This window comes from Oncorhynchus mykiss, chromosome 6, assembly GCF_013265735.2.
Source record: "Oncorhynchus mykiss isolate Arlee chromosome 6, USDA_OmykA_1.1, whole genome shotgun sequence".
Lineage (NCBI taxonomy): Eukaryota > Metazoa > Chordata > Actinopteri > Salmoniformes > Salmonidae > Oncorhynchus > Oncorhynchus mykiss.
The window spans coordinates 58,541,342-58,559,744 of record NC_048570.1 but is presented as its reverse complement, the minus strand read 5'-3'; the positions used below and the strand labels follow the sequence as shown (position 1 = coordinate 58,559,744).

Genomic DNA, 18,403 nt, shown 5'->3' with positions numbered 1-18,403 from the left:
GTCAACGTGGGTTTCATTCTTTGATGAGGCGCATTTGACTTTGAATGTGAATTTGCGCCACCTCATTTCAGCCAATCAGAAAACTGGACCGGCCCATCTTGGCCATTGGCCATTGACACTGGTCAGCCAAATGCTCAATATAGATGATTATGGCTTAACTTACTCTGTCAAGCAGCACAATTTACCCCATACCCGAGGTAAGTTGTGCCAAGAGAACACTTTTTTTGGACAAACTATGTTTTCAAAAATGTAATCTTTACATGAATTCTGATTATTTCCAGGGAAAGATTACTATATTTCCCTTGACAGAGCGATGCTAAATGTTAAATATGGCTTAACTTACCCCACACAGTCATTCCTCATGAACTAGGAATTTCTCTCTAAAATGTATTGCACAACTTAATTTGTTTTGATCACTTTACACATTTATTTTGGGATCCACCCCATAAACGTAATTTGCCTAATGACTTGCAAGTCGGGAAGGACCGTCTCATTTGAAACAAGTGCATTTTCATTCTTATTATTATTTAATTTTTTTATTAACAAAAAATCTATACAAAAAGTAAGTGGGGCAACACAAGTTTACAGTGGCAATAAAAAGTATGTGAACCCTTTGGAATTAACAGGGCTTCTGCATAAATTGGTTATAAAATGTGATCTGATCATCATCTAAGTCAAAACAACAGATAAACACTGTCTGCTTAAACTAATAACATACACACAATTATATGTTTTCATGTCTTTATTGAACACACCGTGTAAACATTCACAGTGCAGGATGGAAAATGTATGTGAACCCTTGGATTTAATAACTGGTTGACCCTCCTTTGGCAGCAATAACCTCAACCAAACGGTTTCTGTATTTGCGGATTAGACCTGCACAATGGTCAGGAGGAACTTTGGACCATTCCCCTTTACAAAACTGTTTCAGTTCAGCAATATTCTTGGGATGTCTGGTGTGAACTGCTCTCAAGTTCATGCATCTTAATTGTGTTGAGGTCAGGACTCTGACTGGGCCACTCCAGAAGGCATATTTTCTTCTGTTGTTGATTTACTTCTGTGTTTTGGGTTGTTGTCCTGTTGCATCCCCCAACTTCTGTGGACAGATAGCCTTACATTCTCCTGCAAAATGTCTTGATAAACTTGGGAATTCATTTTTCCATCGACTGTCCAGGCCCTGGGGCATCAAAGCAGCCCCAAACCATGATGCTCCCTTCTCCATACTTTACAGTTGTGATGAGGTTGATGTTGGTGTGCTGTGCCTTTTTTTCTCCACACATAGTGTTGTGTGACATTTGAGCTAGGGAGTACATATCACATTACACAAGGATCTTAAGGGACATCCACGTTCACTCTCCTTGCCGACTCTCCTCAATTAACTCCTCAATTGACCTTTCCAGGAGACAAGATTGGATAGAGGAGGAAGCAGGAGTGAGCAAACTAATTGATAAAAGACCATTGACTTGAGACCCATCCCTCTTTTTTCCTAGCTGAATTAATGAGGTTGGTGGTCACCTAAAAATGACTTAAAGTTTGATGGGTACAAGGAAGGCACCGAGCATTGATAACCTGCACCTCAGACATGTTGAAAAAGCCAATATTCTAAACAAGAAGTCCAACCATTTTCTTGAGGACCTGCTTGTTTGGAAACACTATATTTATGACATTTTTGTGGTTTACAAGGTTGACCTTACCTCCCTGATGTCCTTGCACCAATTTCTAAATTCCATGAACGAACACCTGGAGTCCACATCCACTCCCTGGATGTATGCGTCACCAAAACAGGTACCTCCCTTATAATCAGAAAGAGCACGAACACAAACAATTTCTTCCATCCCCAATCTTGCAGAAGAAAGGACAAACTTCTAGACAGATTCAGAGAAAAGGGGTACAAACAACTACTGAGCAAGTCTGGAAGCCCTAGAGCTAGACCCTCCATCCAAATGGTCATTACCTACACCCCATTACCTACACTCCAGAACTCCTAGGCATCATCAAAGACCATTGGCATACGCTCAGATCCAGATCTAGGTAACACATTTCAGCTGGCTCTGGCGGTCGCTTACCGTAGAGCTAAACATATAGAAAAACAGTGTTGTCCGATCCGAACAAGTCGAAAAAAGGCTGGCCTCTACAAGTGTGGCATGTACCCAATACCAGTACACCAAATGTATGAATAGTTTCTCGCACCCCAGATCAGATCATTAAATACAAATTTAAAGCACCCTCACCACATTGCAATTCTAGCAATGTGATCTATGTGATTCACTGCCCATGCGGTTAATTTCACGTAGGAGAGACCACAAAAGAGTTAAGCACTATAATGTGTGAGCACCGAAGTGCTATTCGTTGTGCTGACCCCACTGGCGCAGTGGCCTTCCATTTTAAAGAGTTGTTTTATTTTGGAATGAAACAAGTTACCATTAACAAATGCAGCAGCGATGTTGACAAATACCTCAGTTCCAGAGAGAAGCTCTGGATCCATTCCTTAGATTCTTAAGTCCCCAGGGGTCTTAACCTAGAGAAGGACTATTGAATGTGTTTGTGAAGGGCTTCTTCCCTTTGACAGCTCAGTGACCCCCTTCCTTTAACAAAGTCACACTATGAAGCTATTTGTACTTTTTGTTTGTTCATTTAAAAGGTTATTAGCTTTCTAACTATTATTTAAACTGTTGTTGTTAGTCCTTTGATTTTGTTATTTCTAGTTTTGCAATGTTTGGTTGTTTACTTTCCATTATTGAACATATTTAACCAATACTCTACACATTCTAGCGTTGGTTTTACAACAATTATATCTGCTGCAGTTCTCGTATGCTTGGCCTGCCCTTTTCATTGTAATATTGTTTTCTCTTCAGTATTTTACCACTAGGTGGAGCCTTTTACGCAGTACCTCACCCTGAGCATCAACTTGTATTGTCAACCACACCATCTCTCATTGGCACCACCAGCTGAAGAGAGTTTTCTCCCTAATTGTCTGCCCCAGTCTTTCCCCGAGTCTATCACAGAGAGGTTTGTGTAGAGACAAAAGAATAATCAATTCATACGGTATGTTGCCTTTGCTTTAAATATATTTTTGTTAACCAGAAATGCATTGCCTAATAGCCTAGGAATTTGCAAGTAGACTATGAAATGTAGCCTTGTGCAAGGTTAGGCCTAAAATGAATTCATTTTGTAATTTGTTTTTATCTGCTATTACCAGCAAGGTATTTTGTGTAAAAGTCAACCTGTTCTTCCTCTGTTTCTTCTTCTAGCGCTACTATGGCACAGTTTGGCTGTAATATTTTAGCTTTGATGGTTTATTTCTCTCTTTCTTTGAAGACATCTGCTACTAAGTTACTTTGTCCTGGTGAGTTGATGGACATACACCATTACATCACAAAATAAACACGCATGATTATTAAATTAATAGCATGTCATAAATGTCTATAAATAAAAAAAGACAACTAAGCTACAGTATTTGCCACTTCAATTATTTAGCCTACTTTATCTTACTCTTAGTGTTTCCTTTTTGATTCATCAGATGTTAATTTGTCAGGCGTCCCAAATGTCCTTGTTAGTAAGTATCCATTCACCTACTTTCTCCCAAAGATGGGTTGCTGAACTGCAAAATGACCCTTTAACAAACAGTATGCAATTTGAAAAGGTATTCCAGTCTTTGGAGATCAAAAATCTTATGATGGAGGACTACACATGGCTGTTCATGCAAGTAAGGTCATTAACTCCTTGATCAATTCACAAGCAGTATTAGCCTATTTCAGTAATAGGGTTATATTTGTCGATAGATACATTTCTTGCAAACATCACATGGACGGGTTGTGTGTGTGAAATTTATTTAGCTAAAATAGAGTTTGCAAAACTCAATGCATATGAAAGGTGTTTCAGCTCAACAAGGTGTAGTACAGTAATATTAATTATTCATGAAATTCCATAATAGAATATTTAGGTGTTTTATGTTAAGTATTCTCTTCCACATTGTAATTACAATCCTTGTATTATACACACTAAGTCATGATTTGTTTGTTTTCTTGTTTAAGATTTTAAAGATGTTTGTGAAAACAATCCAACAATGCAAATGCAAACAGTTTGTGGTAAGACCTTTTTTTTAACTCAGCAAGTTATTTTAAGTTATTTTACAGTTACCGGTAAGTCTAGACCCAGAAGAACAAGCAGAAGCGTAACCTGTAAGCCTAGACCCAAAATATCAAGCAGAAGTCCAGTGACCAGTTACGGCACACAGAAACTCTGAAGAAAAACATCTCTGTCTGTCTGTTTTTTGGAGTTTGAGTGTGATGTGGAGGGTTCTGTCCTAACTTTCTTGGTCTTTTCTTTCAATGTTATTTTATATGGTGGATGGTTAATGCACTATTTGTTTTAGCGGTATCCACAGATTGTTTTTCAAAGTTAGGGTGGAAGAGGACAGAGTAAGTTTCCTGGGGTTTAGAAGGTGTGGTGTGCACGATTGCTTCTCAGCCTAGCACGGAGAAGACGCTGTCGATACGGCATGGATTCAAGTGTGTTCCTGAGAATATTAAAGTGGAGGAGGTTTTGCTTGCAGTCAGTGAACAGGTAGGAGTTGAATTTATATATTCTGCTTCTAGAATGAACAAAGCTGTGGTTGTGTTCATGAAAAAAGCTAATTTGGTTGGCAGGCTAATTGCTAGAGGAATATTTGTACGGGGTGTGTTGGTGCCAATTTCCCCTCTCTCTACCCCTTCAACCAGGGTGGTAGTCGAAAATTTGCCTCCGTTTATTACGGATGATCAAATCAGGAAAGAGCTGAGTTGTTTTGGTAAGTTTGCTATTGGGTTTCATGCACTGTCGGCAGGTTTTCAGGCAGATGCCGTTAAGCACGTTGTTTCGTTCTGGAGGTAAGTGTTTGTTTCTGAATAACAATGAGCAACAGCTAAATGTGCATTTTAAAGTGAGGCATGGGGAGGGGCTCTATGCAGGGTTTGCCAGCACAAATAGTCTACTTTGTTTTGAGTGTGGGGATTTGGGGCGTAAGAGCTTTGCGTGCCCACATAAAGGCCATAGACAAGGTGAGGACACAAGCGCCAGTGGGGGAAATCGAGGTCAACGTGCAGGGGGTAATGAGATGCAGAGGGGTAGCTGAGGCTCGATCTAGACATGCTATGGATGGTGGTGTACCGGAGGCTGGGTCTAGTCAGGCTAGAGATAGTGGGGTAGCTGAGACTGGGTCTAGTCATGCTATGGATGGTGGGGTAGATGAGGCTGGGTCTAGTCAGGTTATGCTAGTGGATGAGGAGAGTATAGTGGGGAAGTGTAACAGACTAGAGGGGAGGAGGGTGTCAAGCGGAAAAGGAAAAGGGGTGTGGTCAACGGCACCATGGAACCTTTGCCTGTTGCTGTGGAGGAGGCCCTGACCAGAGAGGAAGGGCAGGTGGTCAGGATGGGAGATAGAGATGAGGAGTAAAGTGAGTCTGAGGAGTTTTTTTTTTCAGACTCCTCTTCAATGGGTCCAGAGCTGACAGCCAGTCAAGCAGAGGGGTCAAAGTACACGTTGAGAGAACTGACAAGGTTCCTGAATGAGACCAAGGGGAAAAAGTTAATCTTGGGGCTTTCTTTTCTGATCTGAGAAAGTTTGTACGATTAGTACAACATGCTATAAAAATGAGGGACATGGTGTCCTCTCAACCAGGAAACGGTTTAGGTTGAGGAAGTGGGTCACAACAGAGAGAAAGGGTCTACCTTCAGACACCGTTTAGATGTATAGTTTCTTTCTGACACTGGGGCTTTTTGAGATTTGCTATTGGTCTCTTTCTTTGCTGGCTTTTCTCCCACTTATCGAGACTCTTCGGGTAGGCTCGCTTCATATAAATGGCGCCAGAGATACGGGAAAGAGGAGTGTGTTGGGTGAATATGTAAAACAAAAACGTACAGGTGTTGTTTCTGCAGGAGACGCATAGTGATGTGTAGAATGAAGTCGATTGGGGGTTCTGGTGGAAAGGGGGAAGTGTGTTAAGCCATTGGACAAATTTTAGTGCAGGGGTCCGTCTAAAATGTTCTCCTAAAAGGAGGTATGTAGGGATAGGGTACTTGTTGTAATAGCATAAATTAACAACATGGGTTTTGTCTTTATAAATGTGTATGGCTTAACACAGGGAGAGAGAGGGAGGTTCTATTTGGGAGTCTTAGACAGGAACTGTCAAAGGTAGCGCATGAGGAGACGCTGGTGGTCGGAGGGGACTGGAACTATACAATGGATTTTATGAAAGACAGAAATGGGGAAGAGCCTCATTCAGTGTCAGTGGGAGTGTTAAGGGACATCATTAATCACTTCGACCTAGTGGATGTTTGGAGAAGTAAACATCCCAACACAAGACAGTATACATGGGTGAAGGTTTTTGGGGCTAGGCTGAGTGCAGCCCGACTTGATCGTTTTTACACGTCTAGGAATCGGCGCAATAGGCTGTTGGGCGCTACCATTCTCCCGGTGGGGTTTTGCCACTTTTTGCTCAGGTTTCCAGAGCTTTTGGGAAAGGTGGGGGCAGTGAAGAGAGGAGGATGAGTCTGAGTCAATGGTGGGATGTGGAGGAAGTCCAAATTCGGCTTTTCTGTCAAGAGTGCACAGTTCTCTCATCCTCAAGAGGTTAGGAGAGTATTGGGGGAACTAGAGCGTTGTATTAGTGAGATGGTGGGGCAAGGCAACATAGACCTCTAGGCTAATTTAACTGAATTACGTAGGGACCTGGGCAGTTTTTTCCAGGTTAAAGCAAAGGGAGCGCTTGTAAGAGCTAGGTTCTCCGTGCTCAAGGAGATGGATGCTCCCAGCTCCTCCTCCTTCGGTTTGGAAAGACAGAGCGGTGAAGCCAAGGGTAGGCATTGTCTACGGCTGTCTGATGGGCGGGTGACCTCTGTGGTGGGTGAGATGCGGGAGCGGACTGTGGAGTTTTATACTGAATTGTATAGGGCAGAAGTGTGTGATCCAATGTCCTCCGGTCGTGCACCGGGGGTCGATGGACTGCCAGTAGAGTTTTATAAAAAATTCTGGGGAATAATTGGACAGGACTTCTTTTGCGTGTTGTGTGAATATGTCGTGGTAGGAGAGTTGCTGAACTTAAAAGAACTGTAGGCCTGTGGCATTACTCTGTGCGGACTACAAGATATTTGCCAAGGTCCTCTAACAGACTGAAGTCACATTTGGACTCGATAGTACATAAGGACCAAACATATTGTGTATCGGGACGCTCAATCACGGACAACTTGTTCTTAATCAGGGACATGTTGGACTTGTTGAGAGGTTTTAATGTGAACTTTGGACTGGTCTCTTTAGATCGAGAGAAGGCTTTTGATAGAGTGGACTATGAGTATCTGTTTAATGTGATGTTTGGGAAGAGTTTTTTTTTTAACCTGTGTGAAGCTATTGTATGCTGGGGCATCATGTATGTTCAAGGTGGGAGGGAGGGGATCAGTAGGCCAGTCTGGGTGAAACGGGGAATTAGACAAGGATGCCCTCTATCTGGGCAGTTATACCCACTAGCCATTGAGACTTTTTTTGGACTGCTACGCAGGAGACTGCAGGGAGTGTGCTGGACAGGCATGGAAGTGGTGACAGGCATAGCAGTGTCACCATATGCAAATGTTTCTGTGATGGTCAGGATATGCAGGCACTAGAGACCAGTCTGAAGGTGTATGAGGAAGCTTCATCAGCGAAGGTAAACTGGGGAAAGAGCAAAGCTCGGTTATGTGGGGCGTGGGGAGGATAGGGCCCCTCTGCTTCCAGGGGGTTTACAGTGGGGTTGTGAAGGGCTTAAAGTTTTGGGGGTGTACCTGGGCTCTGAGAAGTGGGTCAGGAAAAACTGTGAGGGCCTGTCACAGGCAGTGGTGTCAAGACTGGCCAGGTGGAGGTGGCTCCTGTCCCAAGTGTCATATAGAGGGAGGGTGCTGATAATCAACAACCTGGTGGCATCTTCCCCGTGGCAAAACCTGGCTGTCCTCAACCCCCCTGCTCGCAGACCTGCAACGCAAGCTGGTGGACTTTTTCTGGTCGGGCCATCACTGGCTGAGGGCGGTAGTGTTGTACATGACCGTCCACAAATGAGGACAGGGCCTGGTGGAACTGGAGAGCAGGATGGCTGCTTTCCGGCTAAAGGCGGTGCAGAGACTGCTGTACCATACTGATGTTGGCTGGAGGGAACCAGCATGAGCGCTGGTGGATTAGGATTGGACCGGCAGCTGTTCCTCATGAAGCTGGAGAGGCTGAGTACAGCAGGTCTCTCAGATTTTTACTCTGCAGTTCTGAGGGCCTGGCAGCTGCTAAGGCCCACACGAGAAGGGGGTGTGGAGCCTGGGCTATGGGAGGAGCCTATCTTCCACAAACCAGCCATCCCTTTGAGATCGGTTCAGTCAGCCACCCTGCAGAGTCAACTGATGGCAGCGGGTTTACAAAGGCTGGGTGACCTGAGACTGCTGGGAGAGGAGGGGTGGAAACAGTCTTGGCACAACAAACAGGAAAACATCTCTTAGGCTGCTGGGGAGTTTACTGTACGAGGTCTAGAAAGAACTGTCTGGGGTGTTTGAGCGGCCAAAGGAGGAGGGGCCACCAATGTTTCCGCCACTGCAGGTGATGGCAGAGTGGAGACTGGCAAGGGGGTCTGGAGGACTTGTTAGATTGTAACACTCCAAGCCTGGGGGAGTTTGAAGGGGTGGAAGGCAAAGCCCTCTACAACCTCTGTGTTAAGGATTAGGAACATTAGGAGCCTAACAGGAGTGCGGGCACATCAATGGCACAGGGTATGTGGGGTGGAGAGTATGGTGGGTTTTAGATGGAGGGGGCTCTACTAACCCCCAGTACCAAAGAGGTCAGGGGACCTCCAGGGGAGGGTTCTTCATGGAGCCCTGGCCACTAACAGCTGGTTGGAACGGGTTGGAACGGGAATTGGGCAGGGGTGTCCTTTCTGTGTAATGAAAGAAACTGTGATTCATGTGTTTTTTGTGTGCACCAGGTTAATGCCATTAATGTCTCTGTTGGAATGTCTGTGAGAAGTTGGGCGTGTTTTTTACTGTTGGGATGTTTGTAATGGGATACAGGTATTTGATAAAGGAGAAGGCCAAATGTGTTTTGTTGAATTTTCTGTTTGCTCAGGCGAAGGAGGAACAGGGTCAAAGGTGGTGGGATAACAGACCCTTTACTATTGTTTAATGGGATGGTCTCTGCGCACCTTAGGGTTGAGTTTGAGTACTATAGAATGATAAAAGTGTGGAGACGGTTCAGGAGATATGGTGTGTTGGGGGGGCTGTCTGTATAGCTGGGGAAGATGTTTTGGATATACGGTTGTAGAAGTGGTGTGTTGTTTTGGGTATTGTGATGTTGGTTTGTATCGTGGTAGATGGAAAGGTGAGTATGGTACATATATGCAGTACAGGATATATTTTGGTGTTTTATTTTTAATGGGGGGTGAGTGTGAAATGAGACAAAGTCAAAAGTCTCTCTCTCCTCTCTCTCATCATCAGCAATCATTTTCAGGAAGACAGAGAAGTTGCCCAATGAATCCCTTCAGTTCATCAGTCTGCCACTGACTAATTTACTAAATACTAAGATCATACGTGGTATCGACAAGTGCTGTGAATTTTTATTCACATGGTGCAAAGGCTGCAAACTTTCAAGCAAGCAAGGAATTCCAGGTAATTGTTACTGTACACATTTCATACCACCTATAAACATTGAATTAGAGTATTGTACAAAGTTTGATTCCAAATATCTATTTTACAGTTATAAGGAAGGTGAAATCTTATTTAGTCGTTTTCTAACTTGATTATACTATATTTAGAAAGCATTTAAATCATAAGCCTTATTCATAGTTTTGTTGAAATGGAAATACATACAACTATTTCATACTTTTATCATTTTTGTACTGTGAACTTGAGCCTGTGTCCTAGAATTTTTACCAAAAAGGTGAAATTGTAACCTTTCTTGGAGTATGCAACATTACTTTTTGTTTATGGTTCTCTCATGATAATTACTTTTGGGGAATACGTAGATTACATTGTAAGGATCCATTTTCGCCTAACATGACAACAACATCTAATTGCCTGTAGCAAGGATATGCATATTCTTGATACCATTTGAAAGGAAACACTGACGTTTGTGGAAATGTGAAATTAATGTAGGAGAATAACACGTTAGATCTGGGAAAAGATAATAAACAAAAAAACATCTGTTTTCAATTTTACATCTTTGAAATGCAAGAGAAAGGCAATACATTAAGTTAGGATCCTAGGTGTAAGATTTTGTCCACAAAAATCAAATCAAATGTTATTTGTCACATACACAGGTTAGCAGATGTTAATGCGAGTGTAGCGAAATGCTTGCGCTTCTAGTTCCGACCATGCAGTAATATCTAACAAGTAACACAAGTGTAAAGGAATGAATAAGAATATGTACAAAAAAATATATAAATGAGCGATGGCCGAACAGAATAGGCACGGTGCAGTAGATGGTATAGAGTACAGTATATACATATGAGATGAGTAATGTAGAGTATGTAAACATTATATAAAGTGGCATTGTTGAAAGTGGCTAGTGATACATTTACTACATCCAATGTTTAATTAAAGTGGCTAGAGATGAGTCAGTATGTTAGCAGCAGCCACTCTATGTTATTGATGGCTGTCTAACAGTGGGATGGCCTTGAGATAGAAGCTGTTTTTCAGTCCCTCGGTCCCAGCTTTGATGCAGCTGTACTGACCTCGCCTTCTGGATTATAGCAGGGCGAACAGGCAGTGGCTCAGGTGGTTGTTGACCTTGATCTTTTTGGCCTTCCTGTGACATCGGGTGGTGTAGGTCTCCTGGAAGGCAGGCACTTTGCCCCCGGTGATGCGTTGTGCAGACCTCACTACCCTCTGGAGAGCCTTAAGGTTGTGGGTGGAGCAGTTGCCGTACCAGGCGGTGATACAGCCCGACAGGATGCTCTCGATTGTGCATCTGCAAAAGGTTGAGTGTTTTTGGTGAGGTTGAAGAGGTGCTGCTGCGCCTGTGTGGGTGGACCATTTCAGTTTGTCTGTGATGTGTACGCCAAGGAACTTAAAACTTTCCACCTTCTCCACTACTGTCCCGTCGATGTGGATAGGGGGATGCTCCCTCTGCTGTTTCCAGAAGTCCACAATCATCTCCTTTGTTTTGTTGACATTGAGTGTGAGTTTATTTTCCTGACAACAGACTCAGAGCGCCCTCACCGCCTCCCTGTAGGCCGTCTCGTCGTTGTTGGTAATCAAGCCTACCACTGTAGTGTAATCTGCAAACTTGATGATTGAGTTGGAGCTGTGCATGGCCATGCAGTCATAGGTGAACAGGGAGTACAGGAGGGGGCTGAGAACGCACACTTGTGGGGCCTCAGTGTTGAGGATCAGAGGGGTGGAGATGTTTCCTACCCTCACCACCTGGGGGTGGCCTGTCAGGAAGTCCAGGACCTAGTTGCACAGGGCGAAGTCGAGACCCAGGGTCTCGAGCTTAATGACGAGTTTGGAGGGTACTATGGTGTTAAATGCTGAGCTGTAGTCGATGAACAGCATTCTTACATAGGTATTCCTCTTGTCTAGATGAATTGGGGCAGTGTGCAGTGTGATTGCGTCGTCTGTGAACCTATTGGGGTGGAAAGCAAATTGGAGTGGGTCTATGGTGTCAGGTATGGTGAAGGTGATATGGTCTTTGACTAGTCTCTCAAAGCACTTCATGATGATGGAAGTGAGTGCTACGGGGCAATTGTCATTTAGCTCAGTTACCTTAGCTTTCTTGGGAACAGGAACAGTGGTGGCCCTCTTGAAGCATGTGGGAACAGCAGACTGGGATAAGGATCGATTGAATATGTCCGTAAACACACCAGCCAGCTGGTCTGTGCATGCTCCAAGGACGCGGCTAGGGATGCCGTCTGGGCCGGCAGCCTTGCGAGGGTTGAAAGCAAAGAAGTTGTTTAGTTTGTCTTTTAGCAAGACATCGTGGTCCGCGACTGGGCTGGTTTTCCTTTTGTAGTCCGTGATTGACTGTAGACCCTGCCACATACCTCTCGTGACTGAGCCATTGAATTGCGACTCCACTTTGTCTCTATACTGAAGCTTAGCTTGTTTGATTGCCTAGCAGAGAGAATAGCTACACTGTGTGTAGTCGGACATGTTTCCGGTCACCTTGCCCTGATTTAAAAGCAGTGGTTCGCACTTTCAGTTTTGCGCAAATGCTGCCATCAATCCACGGTTTCTGCTTGGGAAAGGTTTTAATTGACACTGTGGGTACAACATCACCGATGCACTTGCTAATAAACTCGCTCACCAAATCAGCGTAGTCATCAATGTTATTGTCCTACGCTATGCGGAACATATCCCAGTCCACGTGATTGAAGCAATCTTGAAGCGTGGAATCCGATTGGTCGGACCAGCGTTGATCAGACCTGAGCAAGGGCGTTTCCTGTTTTAGTTTCTGTCTATAGGCTGGAGCAACAAAATGGAGTCGTGGTCAGATTTTCCGGAAGGAAGGCGGGAGAGGGCTTTGTGTGCGTCATGGAAGTTGGAATAACAATTATCCAGGGTTTTGTCAGCCCAGGTTGCGTATTCAATATGCTGATAAAATTTAGGGAGCCTTGTTTTCAGTTTAGCCATGTTAAAATCCTCGGCTACATTAAATGCAGCCTCGGGATATGTGGTTTACATAGAGTCAAATGAAGTTCTTTCATGGCCGACGATGTGTCTGCTTGGGGGGGGGGGGAGGATATACATGACTGTGATTATGATCGAAGAGAATTCTCTTGGTAGATAATGCCGGTCGGCATTTGATTGTAAGGAATTCTAGGTCAGGAGAACAAAATGACAGCAGTGTGTGTGCATAGTTTCAGACTGATCCAGTGAAGAATTACCTCCCTACAGAACATTTTGAATCAAGTCTGCCAGGTGTTTAACCAAATGTGCCGAATTTGTCAATTTATACGTGTTCAAGTACATAACTAGAACATACAAAAATGCTATAATAAAAATTTCAACTTTACCCACTCCCAGGAATGTCATACATTATGGATCATTAGCTTCCCTACAGAAAAGAGACTAACCTTCACACATCTAGATGGTGGGGTGGGTTTGGAGCCAGAGACAGCTATGGGGTCAAACTGTAGAACCCAGTTCCTACATTTGAATATACACATTTATTTTTTTAAACAAAACTACACTACATTTTATCTCTGGGATCCGCAGGATGGCAAATTGCCAAAACCTAGGAAGAAACCTAGAGAGGAACCAGGCTATGTGGGGTGGCCAGTCCTCTTCTGGCTGTGCCGGGTGGAGATTATAACAGAACATGGCCAAGATGTTCAAATGTTCATAAATGACCAGCATGGTCGAATAATAATAAGGCAGAACAGTTGAAACTGGAGCAGCAGCACGGCCAGGTGGACTGGGGACAGCAAGGAGTCATCATGTCAGGTAGTCCTGGGGCATGGTCCTAGGGCTCAGGTCCTCCGAGAGAGAGAAAGAGAGAATTAGAGAAAGCACACTTAAATTCACACAGGACACCGAATAGGACAGGAGAAGTACTCCAGATATAACAAACTGACCCTAGCCCCCCGACACATAAACGAATGCAGCATAAATACTGGAGGCTGAGACAGGAGGGGTCAGGAGACACTGTGGCCCCATCCGAGGACACCCCCGGACAGGGCCAAACAGGAAGGATATAACCCCACCCACTTTGCCAAAGCACAGCCCCCACACCACTAGAGGGATATCTTCAACCACCAACTTACCATCCTGAGACAAGGCTGAGTATAGCCCACAAAGATCTCCGCCATGGCACAAACCAAGGGGGGGCGCCAACCCAGACAGGATGACCACATCAGTGAATCAACCCACACAGGTGACGCACACCTTCCAGGGACGGCATGAGAGAGCCCCAGTAAGCCAGTGACTCAGCCCCTGAGGCAGAGAATCCCAGTGGAAAGAGGGGAACCGGCCAGGCAGAGACAGCAAGGGCAGTTCGTTGCTCCAGAGCCTTTCCGTTCACCTTCCCACTCCTGGGCCAGACTACACTCAATCATATCACCCACTGAAGAGATGAGTCTTCAGTAAAGACTTAAAGGTTGAGACCGAGTTTGAGTCTCTGACATGGGTAGGCAGACTGTTCCATAAAAATGGAGCTCTATAGGAGAAAGCCCTGCCTCCAGCTGTTTGCTTAGAAATTCTAGGGACAATTAGGAGGCCTGCGTCTTGTGACCGTAGCGTACGTGTAGGTATGTACGGCAGGACCAAATCAGAGAGATAGGTAGGAGCAAGCCCATGTAATGCTTTGTAGGTTAGCAGTAAAACCTTGAAATCAGCCCTTGCTTTGACAGGAAGCCAGTGTAGGGAGGCTAGCACTGAAGTAATATGATAAAATTTTGGGGTTCTAGTCAGGATTCTAGCAGCCGTATTTAGCACTAACTGAAGTTTATTTAGTGCTTTATCCGGGTAGCCGGAAAGTAGAGCATTGCAGTAGTTTACTAACCTAGAAGTGACAAAAGCATGGATTAATCTTTCTGCATCATTTTTGGACATAAAGTTTCTGATTTTTGCAATGTTACGTTGATGGAAAAAAGCTGTCCTAGAAATGTTCTTGATATGTTCTTCAAAAGAGAGATCAGGGTCCAGAGTAATGCCGAGGTCCTTCACAGTTTTATTTGAGACGACTGTACAACCATTAAGATTTAATTGTCAGATTCAACAGAAGATCTCTTTGTTTCTTGGGCCCGAGAACAAGCATCTCTGTTTTGTCAGAATTTAAAAGTAGAAAGTTTGCAGCCATCCACTTCCTCATGTCTGAAACGCATGCTTCTAGCAAGGGCAATTTTGGGGCTTCACCATGTTTCATTGAAATGTACAGCTGTGTGTCATCCGCATAGCAGTGAAAGTTAACAGTATGTTTTCGAATGACATCCCCAAGAGGTAAAATATATAGTGAAAACAATAGTGGTCCTAAAACGGAACCTTGAGGAACACCGAAATTTACAGTTGATTTGTCAGAGGATAAACCATTCACAGAGACAAACTGATATCTTTCCGACAGATAAGATCTAAACCAGGCCAGAACTTGTCCGTGTAGACCAATTTGGGTTTCCAATCTCTCCAAAAGAATGTGGTGATCGATGGTATCAAAAGCAGCACTAAGGTCTAGGAGCACGAGGACAGATGCAGAGCCTCGGTCCGATGCCATTCAAATTTCATTTACCACCTTCACAAGCGCAGTCTCAGTGCTATGATGGGGTCTAAAACCAGACTGAAGCATTTCGTATACATTGTTTGTCTTCAGGAAGGCAGTGAGTTGCTGCGCAACAGCCTTTTCTAAAATTTTTGAGAGGAATGGAAGATTCGATATAGGCCGATAGTTTTTTATATTTTCTGGGTCAAGGTTTGGCTTTATTACTGCTACTTTTAGTGAGTTTGGTACACATCCGGTGGATAGAGAGCCGTTTATTATATTCAACATAGGAGGGCCAAGCACAGGAAGCAGCTCTTTCAGTAGTTTAGTTGGAATAGGGTCCAGTATGCAGCTTGAAGGTTTAGAGGCCATGATTATTTTCATCAATGTGTCAAGAGATGTAGTACTAAAACACTTGAGTGTCTCTCTTGATCCTAGGTCCTGGCAGAGTTGTGCAGACTCAGGACAACTGAGCTTTGAAGGAATACGCAGATTTAAAGATGAGTCCGTAATTTGCTTTCTAATAATCATAATCTTTTCCTCAAAGAAGTTCATGAATTTATCACTGCTAAAGTGAAAGCCATCCTCTCTTGGGGAATTCTGATTTTTAGTTAGCTTTGCGACAGTATCAAAAAGAAATTTCGGATTGTTCTTATATTCCTCAATTAAGTTAGAAAAATAGGAGGATCGAGCAGCAGTAAGGGCTCTTTGGTACTGCACGGTACTGTCTTTCCAAGCTAGTCGGAAGACTTCCAGTTTGGTGTGGCGCCATTTCCGTTCCAATTTTCTGGAAGCTTGCTTCAGAGCTCGGGTATTTTCTGTGTACCAGGGAGCTAGTTTCTTATGAGAAATGTTTTTAGTTTTTAGGGGTGCAACTGCATCTAGGGTATTGCGCAAGGTTAAATTGAGTTCCTCAGTTAGGTTGTTAACTGATTTTTGTCCTCTGGCGTCCTTGGGTAGACAGAGGGAATCTGGAAGGACATCAAGGAATCTTTGTGTTGTCTGTGAATTTATAGCACGACTTTTGATGTTCCTTGGTTGGGGTCTGAGCAGATTATTTGTTGCAATTGCAAACGTAATAAAATGGTGGTCCGATAGTCCAGGATTATGAGGAAAAACATTAAGATCCACAACATTTATTCCATGGGACAAAACTAGGTCCAGAGTATGTCTATGTCCAGGAAAGTTGGCTGTTCCATCAAAGTTTAGTCACGTTATCGCATATTGAGCAACAATCGTCCCGGTTTAGGGACACCGATCCCATAGTTAACTGACTTGCATTAAATAAAAGATGGAAAAAATGTTTTTTTTTTACTTTGTATTATCTTTTACCAGATCTAATGTTATATTCTCCTACATTAATTACACATTTCCACAAACTTGTGTTTCCTTTCAAATGGTATCAATAATATGCATGTCCTAAGCTACAGGTAGTTAGATTTGGGTATGTCATTTTAGGCAAAAATTGAAAAAAATATCCGATCCTTGATTAAGTAAAAATACTTAAGGACTACTTAAGGAGTTTTATAGGGTATCTGTACTTTACTATTTATATTTGACAACTTTTACTTCACTACATTCCTAATGAAAATGTGATATTTACTCCATACATTTTCCCTGACACCTAAAAGTACATGTTACATTAAGAATTCTTAGCAGGAAAGGAAAATGGTCCAATTCACACACGTATCAATTGAACCTCCCTGGTCATCTCTACTGTCACTGACCTGGTGGACTCACTTAACAGAAATGCTTTGCATGTAAATAATGTCTGAGTGTTGTACTGTGCCCCTGGCTGTAAAAATATGTATAAAAATGCAATAATAGTTGGGTTGTCTGGTTTGATTAATATAAGGAATTTGAAATGATTTATACTTTTACTTTTGATACAAATTTATTTATTAAATTTATTTAAAATACAAAGTATTTTATTGGGTGACTTTTACTTGAGTCCTTTTCTATTATAATTTATTTAACTCATGTATGACAATTGGGTACTTTTTCCACCACTGCTTATTGGTCATAGTATGGATTTAGTTAGTATGCCAAATGTTCCCAGATGTCGTACTACCTTCGCCAAAATACAAAATATACAAGCATTGGACACTATTTCTGTGCTTTTAAGGCCCATAATGCAGTTCTTCAGCGAATGGGCATGGCTTCACATTTTCAGATTTGAAGAAAATATGCAGCGGAAACAAATGAATGTCTTTAACTAACTATAACAAATGTTCAGCAATGTTATAACGTAATTACTTTTCAATGAACCTGTTGCGACGCGCAATCCCGTATCCGGGAGCATAATTATAGCCTCAAGCTCATTACCATAACGCAACGTTAACTATTCATGAAAATCTCAAATTAAATAAATATATTGGCTCACAAATAAAATATTATTTGTGTAGGAGAAATCGCTCCGTTTTGTTCATCACGTTTGGCTAAGAAAAACATAATATATAAATAAATCTGTCATTACAACGGCAAACTTTTTTTCAAAATTAACTCCATAATATCGACAGAAACATGGCAAACGTTGTTTAGAATCAATCCTCAAGGTGTTTTTCACATATCTATTCGATGATAAATCACTCGTGGCCGTTTGGTTTCTCCTCTGAACAAAATGGAAAAATGCACGCACCTGGAGATTACGCAATAGTTTCGACGGAGGACACCGAGCGGACACCTGGTAAATGTAGTCTCTTATGGTCAATTTTCCAATGATATGCCTACAAATATGTCACAATGCTGCAGACACCTTGGGGAAACGACAAAAAGTGTAGGCTCATTCCTTGCGCATTCACAGCCATATAAGGAGACATTGGAACACAGCGCATTCAAAATCTGGCTCACTTCCTGTATGAAATATCATCTTGGTTTCGCCTGTAGCATTAGTTCTGTGGCACTCACAGACAATATCTTTGCAGTTTTGGAAACGTCAGAGTTTTCTTTCCAAAGCTGTCAATTATATGCATAGTCGAGCATCTTTTCGTGACAAAATATCTTGTTTAAAACGGGAACGTTTTTCCTCCAAAAATGAAATACTGCCCCCAGAGGTTCAAGAGGTTAAGTTACATTACACATTATGTTGGCTGACAATTGGTTAGCTACGCTATCCTTACAAGCCGCATAGCATATCATTACAGCAGTATGTTCTGTATGTTAGCTAGCTACCTAGCGTTAGTTGGCTACTAATACATCGAATTTGCCAGTATATTAACTATATGCTGTCTAACT

General features: G+C 42.9%; 1 protein-coding gene across 4 annotated transcripts in view; it reads left to right on the top strand.

The window, feature by feature from the left end:
* Window positions 1–2,907: 2,907 nt before the first annotated feature.
* Window positions 2,908–18,403, top strand: part of LOC110526242 (adhesion G protein-coupled receptor G3) — a 28,953-nt gene continuing 13,457 nt past the window's right edge. The window contains exons 1-6 of one of the 4 annotated variants that reach the window (XM_021607040.2): window positions 2,908–3,045; window positions 3,252–3,346; window positions 3,521–3,556; window positions 3,644–3,706; window positions 4,035–4,088; window positions 9,475–9,645. In XM_021607040.2, coding sequence (XP_021462715.2) covers window positions 3,259–3,346; window positions 3,521–3,556; window positions 3,644–3,706; window positions 4,035–4,088; window positions 9,475–9,645 — 412 coding nt within the window. In that variant the 5' untranslated portion in view covers window positions 2,908–3,045; window positions 3,252–3,258. Of the gene's footprint in view, window positions 3,046–3,251; window positions 3,347–3,520; window positions 3,557–3,588; window positions 3,707–4,034; window positions 4,089–4,118; window positions 4,567–9,474; window positions 9,646–18,403 lie in introns of those variants that run through there. The other 3 variants (XM_021607041.2, XM_021607042.2, XM_021607044.2) reach the window with 3 other exon arrangements.